The 14,275-nt window shown below is 30.6% G+C and overlaps 1 protein-coding gene across 3 annotated transcripts in view; it reads left to right on the plus strand.

Moving 5' to 3' along the window:
• Positions 1 to 12,403, plus strand: part of LOC143055427 (fibrinogen C domain-containing protein 1-A-like) — a 72,535-nt gene extending 60,132 nt beyond the window's left edge. Inside the window, exons 3-9 of one of the 3 annotated variants that reach the window (XM_076228570.1) lie at positions 2,860 to 2,931; positions 3,128 to 3,199; positions 5,109 to 5,168; positions 6,005 to 6,150; positions 8,033 to 8,129; positions 10,952 to 11,116; positions 11,840 to 12,403. In XM_076228570.1, the coding sequence (XP_076084685.1) occupies positions 2,860 to 2,931; positions 3,128 to 3,199; positions 5,109 to 5,168; positions 6,005 to 6,150; positions 8,033 to 8,129; positions 10,952 to 11,116; positions 11,840 to 12,057 (830 nt within the window). In that variant the 3' untranslated portion in view covers positions 12,058 to 12,403. The remainder of the gene's footprint in view (positions 1 to 2,859; positions 2,932 to 3,127; positions 3,200 to 5,108; positions 5,169 to 6,004; positions 6,151 to 8,032; positions 8,130 to 10,951; positions 11,117 to 11,839) is intronic. The other 2 variants (XM_076228573.1, XM_076228571.1) reach the window with 2 other exon arrangements.
• The last annotated feature ends 1,872 nt before the right edge of the window (positions 12,404 to 14,275 follow it).

A 14,275-nucleotide genomic window follows, 5' to 3' on the forward strand; every position in this document is an offset into this window, starting at 1 on the left:
TGAATAAAACCCGACAGAACATTTATTCTGATTCTGACGCATAACAAAAAGAATTTACACATTAGAGAACGGAACAATGGACAAAAACAAAATAAATTAAAATTCCGCAACATTCCAGTAATGATTTGGCGCATTAACTTCATTTCAAAACATGACGTCATACGAATGAAAACGTCAAAGCTGAAGGTTTTTCTATTGCGTTTACCTGCTAATCTCGGATACAATTGCATTAAAATAAAGTATTGAGATAGGTATTGCTTGTTTTCTGTTCTATTGCATTATTGGCACATTTACTGATTTCAGCAAGTCAACAAGGCGGCTCCTTGGTTACAACATGTCAACAGTGAATTTGACGGTAGCTTACGATAAAAAATGTTAATTTAGAATTGCAAATGTTGGGTTTACTGAGAAGTAAAAAAAGTAATCACATTTTTTTTCTAGCGATTAGTTAAGAAATCATTCATGCAGGTTTATTAGATTTGTTTTACATTTATCGAACAGTTGGTAAAATAGAACAGCCACACACACGGTATACCCACCATCGCTTCAGTTTTTTAATGATATATTTGTCCTATTATAATCGAAATAATTCATGGAAGCCAGGATAAAATTCGAATATCACGGCCCAGGCCATGTGTAAATTGACAAGAAATCTATGGCTTCCATGAATTATTTCTTAGTTTTAGCATCGTTTGTTTACGTTTCCTGTTGTGATGATCTTTGGTTTACCTAGCTTGTATTTTCCCGTAAAATGCTTATATTCCGACGTCATCTTAAGTTTGTTATGATGTCAGGTAGCACATTCACAACAAAAAAAGCATACGACGTACGAGTACGATGGCAACAGTACACACAATGTATTCATATTTTACCACGGATGTGTACTATAAGCGTATAAAGGACATCATGTTAGAATTATACCTTGACGTCTTTGAAGTAAACAGTTATGGTATATGTAAGCAGTTATATATAGACAGCCGTAGATACTTCACCAATGAATTGTTCATACCGTATAATCGGTTGTAAAAACACCGAAGTGTGATAACATTTAAAATAACGACTAAATTATAACACAAATATTGATAACAATCACGAAACTAAAGTTTCCTGACTTAGGACACGCATATTAAGATAGTGGCAAGGTAATCACTCAATCCTCCATTTAACTCCGACTCGTGATTTAACGGTTTAAAATTACGGTATTCACAAAGAATATCATTGTAAAAATTATGATGCGATATCCTATTTACATGAGATAAGTCAATCTTCCAAACTTAATCATTTTATCCGTGAAAGAATTAGGTAAACCTTTTTTTTTTACAAATTTGTAGTTACGAAAACCTCGACCTTACTTTTTATCAGTTGTACAAAAATTAAAGTTTATTAAACATGTTAAAATCTGCAATGCGATTACGGACACTGGTCTAGCATGTATAGCTAACATTGTTTTTCATAAAATATATGTAAAGTTGTGTTACATAACGTATATTTAGCATTTATATGATAACAGTTATCAAAGGTACCAGGATTATAATTTAGTACGCCAGACACGCGTTTCGTCTACACAAGACTCATCAGTGACGCTCGATCATATCAAAATATCTATTAAGCCAAACAAGTAAAAAGTTGATAACTGATAAATTTTTAAAATGAATACAACAAAAATAAGTATATCTGTTCTTTAAACAGACAATTTGATTACGCTTATTTTACAATTTTGAATCATAATACACAATTTGAGGTGCAGAAGAAAGGAAAACTTTTTTCGATAAAGTATCCTACCCTTTTAATTTAAAGCAAAATGGGTGAAATAGCTTAACCAGTAGATATATCAATCATGAAATATAACGACTATTTGATTACAATACCCAATTGCCAGATTTTGCTGAATGAATAAAAAAGGATGGAAAGGCAAAGGGTAATATCTTGAAGCGATTACATATATACCAAATTAGATTATTGCCATTACTGTACGTGTATGTATATGTTTATACTAAACTATGTTATCAACCAACTATCAGTAGATAAGTGTTATATTAAAGACAATTTGAAATTAAGATCTCATCTATTTTACTAGAGTGTTTTGAACTTTGACTATTGCTTGTAGTACTGTCACTTTATAAATGCAACTCATCCAGAAACTATTTGACGTATACTCGTACAATAAACTTAGTGGGATTTATTGATTCATTTGCACTTGACCAAATAATACAATCACTTGAAAATTACAATCTGTATAGGAGTTCTTGGAATTTTATTATATATTTTACAATGCTCTTCAACTTCGTACTATATTCTACTTTTTTAGCTTTTGTTAATTCGAGCGTCACTGTTAAGTCGTTGGTAGACAAAGCGGACGTCTATCGCAAATACAAAATTTCAATCCTAGTACCTATGATGGTTTAACAATTAACTGACAAAAATAAGACTTTGTGACACATAATTACATTCCTCATTTGTACAGTGTATAGGGGAAATTTCTTTACAATCCAGCAAGCTTGTAACTGTATCCTTTCTAAACAAAATATTGTCGTTAAAACTCTTAATATTAGAAAGATTTATGTGCAAACTATATACAGTCCTTTCGATAATGACTTATTTCTTTTAAAGAAGACAATAGTGGTGTATATCATTTTCTTTTTTATATACAAATATGTTGGTGAAGAAAACAGTTATCCAATTCACATCTTATTTCTATTTTATTTATAAATGTGCATAAGTATATGTCGAAATGTAAACGTTTTTGTTTTATTTTGTTTTGCTTAGTTTATACATTTAAAAGAAATTAGAATGATAAAAAAATATTAAATTGAAAATAATTTCTTTTAAACAATGTATGCGGAAACTTTTTTATTATAGAAATCTGTCTACCAGAAAACCATAACATAAGTGGAAAAGATATAAAGAAAGACACGCAGAATATTCTCAACAGTAAGTACAGAATAACAAATAAAATGCAAAGATGTGTTAAAATATGACAAATGTTAACACCAAAAGTTAAAGTTTATTTTGAAGAAATAGTGTATATACATGTAACAGGAATGTAATCAAATAATAATATTCCTACATCATATCACTTTTACAAACTATGTGTTGTATGCTTAAATGCTACTGTTGTCTTTTCAAGACATGGAAGTATACAAAGAAATTGTCCAAATGAAAGGAAAGCTAAAAGAAGACATCAAGTTAATTCTTACAGGTATTGTAATTTTATAATTATGTAAACAAAGATATATAACGAAGATGTGTAATGATTTTACATGATATCACACAAGATTTGGTGCAAAGATGTAAGCAGCTTCAGGTTACTTGCAGACAGGCATTAATGAGCAAACCATTTCTTGTATAAGCAAACAATTATTGACACAGAGAGAAAAAGCAAACGGACCCAATGGTATCACCTGAAATAAAGCGATAAACGACGATCTAAAAAGGGAAGGATAAAAGAATAATCGTCAAAATAAAGGAAAATCGATCAATCATCGTTTAATGCATTTATGAAAGATCGACATCAGATTATGTCAATACTTTTCTACACCGATAATCTTACTTTGGCCATTTGTTTTACAGGTTTTCAAACACCAGTTTCACTATCATTTTTTTCCAAACTGTTGACACGTATGCTATTTGAACATATTAGCGAGCTAACTCCTATCGAATTCTTTGACTCTTTTCAACTGCTCCTTTCTCGTACGGATTTTAACTTAACTTATTGTATGGGCATATGTCTATTATTGAAAGCTTTTTGTTGACGTTTATATATTATAATTTTTTTGTGTTGTTGAGTTGAATTGTTCGCCCTAAATCACATCTCTTACTTGTTTAATATTGAATTGATAAATGCAGTCTCAGGTAAAGAAAAGCTTGAACATGTTGAACCCTCGGAACAATGTCGTCACTTCTTAAACACTTTTTGTTTCTATCCAAAGACAGGAGTTTGAAGTTCAATGCAGGCATTATGTTTCTCCCTATCATCATGTATTTTCGAGTATTGATTTAAGGTAGCACAATACAAAGATTTTTTCACTCCCAATATTTCACTCCCAATCAGACAACTTTAAACTGATGTAATTCATTTCATCCTTCTTTATATTTTATAAATGAGGTACCAAAAGGAAGAAGAAAGATTAATCTTTCAAATTGTGATAATTTCATTATGATATAATTATTACATAATTAATTATTATGTACTTAGTTGCCATATTGTGATGTCCACAGTTGAATGAATTTATCGTTTTTGGTCTTTATAGCATCCCAAAATATTTTAAGGATTTTTGTACAACACAGCTTGACCCCCAAAACTGTGTCTCAGATTTCTAAAAACATCAATAGAACAAATTTTATACCCAATTGAATTTAGTGGTCTCTTATGAATTGATGTTGCAAACTTCGTTGAAGATTTATGAGAGAATGAAATACAATAGGAAAAATCTGAGACACAGTTTTGGAGGTCAAACTGTGTTGTGCAAGAATCTATAAAGTATTTTGGGATGCTATGAATAACAAAAAAGCTAAATTCATTCAAGTATGGACATCACAATATGGCAACTAATTACATAACAATTAATTATGTAATAATTATGTCATAATGAAATTATCACAATTTGAAAGAATAATCCATCTTCTTTCTTTTGATACCTCATTTATAAAATTTAAAGAAAGATGAGTGGAATTACATCAGTTTAAAGATGTCTGATTGGGGATGAAAAATCTTTGTATTGTGCTACCTTAACATAAACAATGTTGGATTTTTTTACTTACATTGTTTCAAATGTTGTCATGTTGAGACCGTTTAAAGATTTCTTTTCTGTTTATGATTCGCTCATTGTTGAAGCAGATTTTGTTATGTTGAGGGGTAATATTTGGTGTCTCAAAGTTTTTCGTCGCATAAGTGATCATACCACATACAAACTAGAGTAGGCATGGGTTGCAAATGTTGCAATAATGAATAGAAGGCGAAGGTTCACTTGCTATCTCTTGTATTTCCACTTTTTTTCAGCAGGTAGATATTTTGGAAGTTTCTATATTAGATTATTACGTATTGTGGTTAGTTGCGTAACAATAATTAATTTCTTAACGGCAAAAGAATAAAACAAATCTTTTTTTAGAATCTGGAGGTGAAAAACAAGTTTCCGAAATGCTTAGGATGTTGACACGGGACGTAAAAGGCAAGTAAGAATTATTGAATGCTTATGATTAAGTTTAAATTTGCTTCACTTATCTAGAAACACTTACAAATGAAACATATTAATGCCTTGATTGCAAATCGAGTTATGAAGTTTCAATTAGTTTTTGTGTTGAAAATAAATAACAGGAGTTGATATCAAGTGATTAGAATTCTCGTGATTTGACAAACCTGTTTATGTAAATGTGTTTAGTTTTGTGTAAACATTGGTTTTTTTTTATAAACTCTAATTAAAGCAATATAATAAGTCAGCACCCAGTTTTGAACATCAACATCAGACTTTTTGAAGTTGTTTAATACACTTTAGAATAGAGTAAATTTTGGCAAACAAATACATTTTCATAGTTTGTACATTAACAATGATTAATAAAGATTTGACAGGGATAAAGTATTAAAAATAAGCAATATAATGCAAATATTTTTATTTTAGCATATGCAACCAAAATCAACATGATTGAGCCATCTGTGCTATCACTCAGTCATAATTCACACATTTGAATGTGATCCGAGACACAGCTCTCCCTACGGGAAAAATAATAGACCTTTCACAAAGAGAAAAATCCGATAATTAAACTTTAAATTGTATATGAATTGAGAAGTTAAAGCCATTTGTAGAAATTTTAGATAATCATCTATATTTTTATCAAATGAGAGAAAAACCATACCATTTTGGAACATCTGAGGAATAAGACATTAACAGATTTTTTAATAGATAGGCTTATTGCTTTTTTTTTATTTCGTAATACTATTTAGTAAAACGATTCATGAATATATTAGTATCACATGTATACATAACAATACTTTGTATTTATATCGTAGCTTCGGGAGTGTGTACAATGCAGACTGCAAAGGATTGTTCTGAACTGCAAAAATATATATCCCACTCTGATGTATACCCGATATATCCTGACGAATCTGAGGCCAAAGTTTATTGTGACATGACTACAGATGGCGGAGGATGGACTGTAAGTGTAAAAAACATAATATTTAAATAGACCCTTGTCTGAACACATACACTTTTTTGTTGATCGCAATAATTCAAAGTCGTGTTTGAAAGTTTTTATATGAATTAAACAGAATTTTTCGCAATATGTAAAACTGAAAATAGAATTTTAGTCTAAAATGACAAAGTAGCAATATTGAAGGTGGCAATCTTTATGTATCTTATGTATCTTATGTTTTATATAACATTATTGAATCAATCAGGAATGTGACACACACAATTTTCAACTATTTCATCGTGTCTATAACATAATTAAATGTAAATGAACGTGCGAGTCATTAATGCGTTGTGTACATTCAGGTGAGGTTTTCTTCATTTCGTAACCAATAAGAGTGAATGGATGCCTTTATATGTGACAGAGTTTTCTGACATGCATCTTTGTCCAGATATATCTTCATCGTCCATCCGATCTCTCCTTGATAATTTTTTTTATCGTGAATAAAACATTAAGATTTGTGCCAACTTAGTTATTTTTATTTATATTTCATATTCAACACGAACTATATAATATACATCTTTAAAAGAATAACGTATTATTCATTGTGCGATAGCCATCTTTAAGATATTAATTTTAATTTTTTTGGTCATCTATTTGAACATCTGTTTAGCAGATGAAGATGGATATGTTTCACAAGGAGAACTTCCGGTTTTTGGTTGTGTTATTGTTACTCAGTCTTTAATTTTCATTATTGTCTTTTGTATACTGTCGTTGGTCTTTTAAAGCTTTTGGTCACACTACATTTTTGTCATGGCGCTGTCAGTTTATTTACTTCTTTAAAATTTGAAATTTCCTTTCGTATATTTTGACTTTCTTTAACAGAACTAACTTGACCTAGAAACAAACGCGTGTATAGTGAAATTGATATCTCCGAGTAATAAGTTATTTCTTTTTCAATTGTATACAATCAAATCATTCATACAACTATTACTATCGATATGAATATTGAATTAAAAAACATTTGAAACACTTAAATATTCCACACAATTTGAACATACACAGTTGTTATATTTACTTGATGTTAATTGTCAATGACGAAATATCTCTCCGAAGATCAATATCTTTGAAAATTAATCACTTACTTTAGTGTCATATCGTAATTGACAAATACAGAGGACTATAATTTCAAAAGAATACGTTTGTATCAATGTTACATTGAGTTGTTCAAATAAATGACTGATTTTTGTAAAAAAAGTGTGTTACCAAAAAAACGAACTCCGAGGAAAAAATTAAAACGGAAAGTTCCTAATCAAATGGCATACTCCAAAGCTTTAAAATCTTATTAGATATAGGAAGATGTGGTGTGAGTGCCAGTGAGACAACTCTCCATCCAAATATCAATTTAAAAAAAGTAAACCATGATAGTTCAATGTACGGCCTTCAACACGGAGCCTTGGCTCACACCGAACGACAAGCTATAAAGGGCCCCAAAATTACTAGTGTAAAACCATTCAAACGGGAAAACCAACGGTCTAATCTATCTAAAAAAACGAGAAACGAGATACACGTATAAATTACATAAACAAACGACTTATTGTTTGTTTCTGTGTGTGTTACATTATCGTATGTTTTTTGTTGTACATCAGTGTTTCTGTTTTTTTCGTTGTTTTCTTCTCACAGTTGATGTGTTTCCCTCAGTTTTAGTTTGTAACCCGAATATGTTTTCTCTCAATCGATTTATGACTTTCGAACAGCGGTTTTACTACGGTTGCCTTTATTTAAACACATCATACGAATGGATAACAACTGTCACATTCCTGATTTAATGAAGGCATTTAAACAAATAATGAACTAAACCTGGTTAAGAGTAGGTACACCTCTCATTTGTATTACTTATCTACTCTAGATAATCCAAAGAAGATTAGATGGGTCTGTCAACTTTCAGAGAAATTGGAAAGATTACGAGAATGGCTTTGGTAATGTTGATGGTGAATACTGGCTAGGTACGTACATGTAAAGGAAATGAAATAAAAAAAAGTTACTGATCTATCACCGGATCAAAATATCCTGTCATTACGCCACTGCTTGAAACATCCAAAATGTACCAAAAGAAGCGTTTGGGTTCACGTCGAGTTTCATATGTGAAACAGAATCTACTTACCCTCTAGGAGCAATTGAGATCACATCCATATTCTTCTAAGTTATGGTTTATGTACAGTTGTTTCTCCATGTTTTTTTGTTTGTCTTCTTGTCTGTTTTCCTTTTTTTTTGCTACGGCGTTGTCAGTTTACGTTTTCGAAAGTCCCCGAAGTATTTTTGCCTCTCTGGTGATTACATTTTCGCTCTGAATAAAATTTAAAACGATGTCCTTTATCTAACATTTTTACACAAAAACCTTAAGGAATGGATTTATTTTCCAATTCATACATACTCTAATTTGAGTTGATTGACAATTGCAATATGTTTGGTTACTATTGAAATACGATTTTTTTCGAGGACTTTATGTTAAATGTACTGAATTTCAAGAGAACGCCATTAAAAAGACATACGGAATAAACAAAGAAAAGTAGCATTATACGAATGGATGAATATGCTGCACTGTAAACCCCATTAAGTATTATGAAAGATTTCTAATAAAATGACTTTACCAGATATAACCAACCTATCTGACCGTATCACGTCCTATTACATTAAAAGATGATGGATAGTAGCATAGATTTCATAAAAGATTGGCTCGTTGAATACAAATACTTTGTTAGAATGTATGATTTAAATAAATTAGTACACACTACTTTTTTAATTCTTTACATATGTTGTTATTAAGTTTGGGAGGTTTTCATTGACAATAACATTTGAAGAGATCAGTTTCCAATAATCAAATACACCGCTCTCAAGTTCGTCATTTCACTTGACTCCTATTATATTTTTTTCTTGAAATACGCCTAATAGAATTGTTTTTGCGTCTTGTGGCAAGTATTTTATTCATAAAAATAGACGGTTTATTCAAAATATGAATTGCAAAAAAGTTGCAGGTGATGATATGCTTGATACCTCACAAACTGGCAAAAAAATCGAGCCTAATTTATGAAATTTTCCCATAAAATTAAATTTCTAGTGCGCATTAAATCAATATGTTTCAGTGATAGTGTTGGGTTCAGGTGTAATTCTGAGTATTCAGTTACAGACAAATCCAAAAATTGTATATAGAATTATATGTATGACCTCTTTTTCATGCCTTTGTACAGATTTGGGGATTTAACATAAAGATCCATGTTTATTAACTTTATAAATTGTCGACATGCATGGTAGAACTACGACACCTTGTTTGTTTTAACCAAAGTAGTCGGATACTACATAAAATTTAGCAATTCCAAGTGTCTGTTGACAACGTTGTCCACAAAAGTAAGATGTTCGTTGTACAAAAAAAAAAAAAAAACACCAGAAAAAATGGTGAGACGGTTGGCCCATTTTGACAATGAAAGCTACACCCCTGTTTAAGTGCTGGCAATTTAAGTCTCGAGTTTCAACCGTTTCAAATATAAATCGAAAATTGTCTACCAAACAAGCAATATTTAGGGGTAAGAGCAAATATTGGCCAGTCCGGGGTCACAACATGTGTCCAGATAGGATAACATGTCTTCCTGTGGTATAATACAAAGTCTTGACCATATTTATCTTCTAGTCCTAAATGATCATTTGTAAAATACGTTTGCAAAGTATATACAGTATATATGGCTCTACATCCAGTTTATACTTTTGTTCTATCTTTACGTCACAACCCCTTTTTCAAAATTTGAAGTCTATATCTGACATCGTAATCTTATTATTTTATGATGTTCAGTGTTATAAACCTTGAATGATGTATTCAGTAAAATGAATTCGGTGCCCCTTTTAATTGTTTATCAATAAAATGGATTAAATAATAGACGGTAATACTATAAGGTTATCCATTCGTTTGATGTATTCGTTCTTTTGATTTTGCCATTTGATTAGGGATTTTCCATTTTAAATATTCCTCGGAGTTCAGTATTTTGTGATTTTACTTTTTACTTTAAATGATAAAAAAAATACCTGGAACTGTCTCATGTATTTGGAGATCAAAAAGCATTCCTGTGAAACCAATTTATACATAATTACTAATCGAATGCACCTAACATCTAAAGAAACAACATATATAGGGAAGTTTTTCCAAATCCATTTCAATAGCAAAAGAATCATTTTGAAAAGGAATTCCATAAAAGAGAAACATCCTTTTAAATATTTCTCCCGTAACAGATATGATAACATATATAAATATACATATAATAAAAGAAAGATAAGTAAAATAAGGCGTTGAACTGCAAAGGAAATTAAAAAAAACATGATTTTTATAATCAAAACGATGAAAGATAAATAAAATCGAACGTATGATAGGCATGGGATATGTGTGTTTACACATAAATAAAAAATAGCGGGAATCTGAAAAACCATATGATAAATAGAAATGCAAGATTTCTATCATTTTTCGTCATGACAATATTATTTTGTATGAACGAGAATTTCCAGTGTATGATTTTAACAGTCTGGAAACATTTTGTTTAAACATGATCGACGTATTTTATTATATGTACTGGTCGGCAAAAACCAGTCCCATTCGGTTTTTACCTTGAGTTACGTTTGTTTGTCATTTTATTGGAAATGTATAATATATAGTTTACTATCATGAAATTGGCGTATAGCTATTTGCCTTTGACAATAAAGTAATCATTCCCTTTCCTTTCTTTGATAAATTAAAAAAAAAATGATATTTTAACGCTACAGTCATGTGTATCTTTTGAATTTAAAGGAAACAAACACATACACAGCCTAACATCCAGTGGTAAATATGAGCTGAGAATAGACCTAACAGACATGTCCAATACAAAGACGTATGCTGTTTATAAAAAGTTTGTTGTTGGAGATGCAGCGTCCAAGTATAAGCTTACTGTTGGGGATTATAGTGGAGATGCAGGTAATAATGACCTTATCTATACACCTTATGTTACAAACTGTTTTTCTGAACATAATGTTATAGGCCGTCGTTTGGAACAACTAGGTGTGGAAGACTTTTAAGTGTCAGCAATTGCTTCATATCATGATACTTAATTGAATAGGCTATATAAATAAGTTTAAGAAAGCTTTTATCAACGTCTCTGGCATTTGTTAGTCTTTTTTATTTTTTTAAATTTCAGTTCATTATAAATTATGTTTTGTAGTTTAGTGTAACATCAATTTCCACTGAACTAGTACAAATTAAGGAGCCAGCCGTAAACATGATTTTCTAACTGCATTGATAACCAATTAGTGGCTTTTTTGGCCGTTATCTGCTTTTTGGTCGGGTTGTTGTCTCTTTGACATAATCCCGATTTCCATTCTCAATTTTATTAGCTTAAAAAAACTAATGCAGTTAATGTGACACATTTCTTATAACGATAGATGTGAAGCGTAAATATTGTCGAGATAAATAACTGCATTTAACATGTTAAACATTCATAGCGCCAAACCGTCTTCTGTTTTTCCAATTGGTCAGTCACACTGTTCACATGGGTTTTATTTGACTCATAGACAATAGAGGAATTTGTTCAGATTACAAAAAAGTGAACACTATTTTACAAGATGCATGTTATATTCATTTAAATGTCAATTTACTATCTGTCATTTGTTGTTTATGAATGCATTTATTATTGATATATAGGTGATAAAATGTCTTATCATAATGGGATGAAGTTCTCAACGACTGATCAGGATAATGACCAAAGTAGTGGTGGTAAATGTGCAGACACCTATGGGCCATGGTGGCATAAAGACTGTTGTCACAGTGGTCTTAACAAGTCATTCAAAAGCAGCTTGTACTGGGGTTCCTTCAAAAGTTCATCAGCCAAAACATCAGTTATGATGATACGACAACTATAACTGAATGTTAAAACTGTCTATCGAAGTACGTCAATTACAGATTGAATTGTTTTATTGTTAAAATAATGGATTTATGAATGGTATTAGAGATGTTCTCTAGGAAGAAAATAAATTGATTGTAAGATAAATAACCTTTATGATTTATTTAATGAATTGATAACAGAATGTTTGTAAATAATTTGAAGTTCCCTTCTGTTTTATTTTTCATCAAAAAATTATGTGAATTTGAGTCATTAAAAGGACATGATACGCAGTCAGACGCCTTTACAATTAATAACACTATTAGGTAAGTTGTAACTGACAAACAAAACTAATTTGCTGATATTAAAATTACATAAATATAGTTTGCAATTTTTATGTCTCTGTAATAGGACGATTTTTTCCGTCCGTAAGTCCACCAGTGGTTTAAATTATGTTTAAATTGAACGATTTCGTTATATCTATCATATGATCCTATGTTTGTCTCCCGGTTTCAAGTCTCTGAGGTATGATTCTGGACTCGTCTTTAATATATTTTGACTCCTATATTTTTTTTTGCAAGATTAAAAAAAAAAAAAAAAAAAACATGGAACATTTTGTGATATCTTTAAGATAGCACAAATACAAAGATTTTTCATCCCCAATCAGACACCTTTAAACTGATGTAATTCCACTCATCTTTCTTTAAATTTTATAAATGAGGTATCAAAAGAAAGAAGAAGGAGTAATCTTTCAAATTGTGATAATTTCATTATGACATAATTATTACATAATTAATTGTTATGTAATAAATTGCCATATTGTGATGTCCATACTGGAATAAATTTAGCTTCTTTTTTGTTCATAGCATCCCAAAATATTTTATAGATTCTTGCACAACACAGTTTGACCTCCAAAACGGTGTCTCAGATTTTTCCTATTGCATTTGATTCTCTCTTAAATCTTCAATGAAATTTGCAACATCAATTCATAAGAGACCACCAAATACAATTGGGTATAAAATTTGTTCTATTGATGTTTTTGGAAATCTGAGACACAGTTTTGGAGGTCAAGCTGTGTTGTACAAGAATCTATAACCGCAAGATTCATACGTCACTGTCATATTTCTATGTATAATTGTCCTGATGATGCCTATCGATAAGGCGAAACATGTAGAACAAATAAACAGATACTTTCCAGTAAAAACATGAGTGTTGTTGTCTTTATTGTCGACATATTCTTTTGTTTCATGATGACTGTGAAAACCTAGCGATATCCATTCGTTTTTACCCTACCGCACAATCACCACTCCAGGTGTTGGTTCACTTATATATTTACTGTTTTACACATAACAGTTAAAACTACCGTCGGAGCAAAGTCTTTTCTTATTTCATCAACATTCATTGACATACAGATGTGGTTAAGGGCTCAACATTTTCATCAAGTAACTTGATTAAATGTGCATTAAAGTCGTTTTGCCGAGATGTTATATTACCCAAATTTAAAATGTTAAATAAACAGAAAATACGTTTCGCTTTCAAAACCGTTTACATATGATCCTCATTAAATTCGATCCAAAAATAGTCCCTATATAGGATTAGATATCCAAATAGTCGATATAAATTCCATTGAGTCTGAAACTAATCCAAATCAGATTTCTTTTATTCGGATAGTATTAGATACATTTCCTTTTTGGCAGAAATTACCAAAAATTGTTTTAACTATCTTTCTAACTTTAAAACACTGATTTAAATTTACGTTGTACACAATACAATATAATAAAATAGTTTATGTCCCAGCTTAGATAAAAAAAAATAAAGGAATAAGAAACCTTTCTTTTTCCTATTTTGAAACAACGATGTTTGTAGGCTTTGTACGAAGTTCAACTTTGTCGTAATTTCAAGGCAGATAGCGGATTCGGGGGTGGGGGTAAACAGGTCTTTAACCCTTGGATTGGACAAAGTATCGTGTTTAGCTTAAAATCGTCAATATTGTCTTTAGTCTCGCTACTCTCAGTGATTTTTTTTTAATTTGATGGAATAACGCCCCTTTCGAGGTAAAGATAGACTTGTCTGTACACCAGCTTTGATTATTTGTAATATCTTTAATTTTTCACTTATTCTTACAACATTTGTATAAACTTCAAGATTATAAAAAAACCGGTTTTTTTCTAAAGTTAACATTGATTGGTTAAATATTTCTCAGTCATGTCCTGCGTTTGAATTTGTTTGTTAGCTTTTTGGTGATGAATGTTTGTCTC

Source organism: Mytilus galloprovincialis, chromosome 12, assembly GCF_965363235.1.
Source record: "Mytilus galloprovincialis chromosome 12, xbMytGall1.hap1.1, whole genome shotgun sequence".
Lineage (NCBI taxonomy): Eukaryota > Metazoa > Mollusca > Bivalvia > Mytilida > Mytilidae > Mytilus > Mytilus galloprovincialis.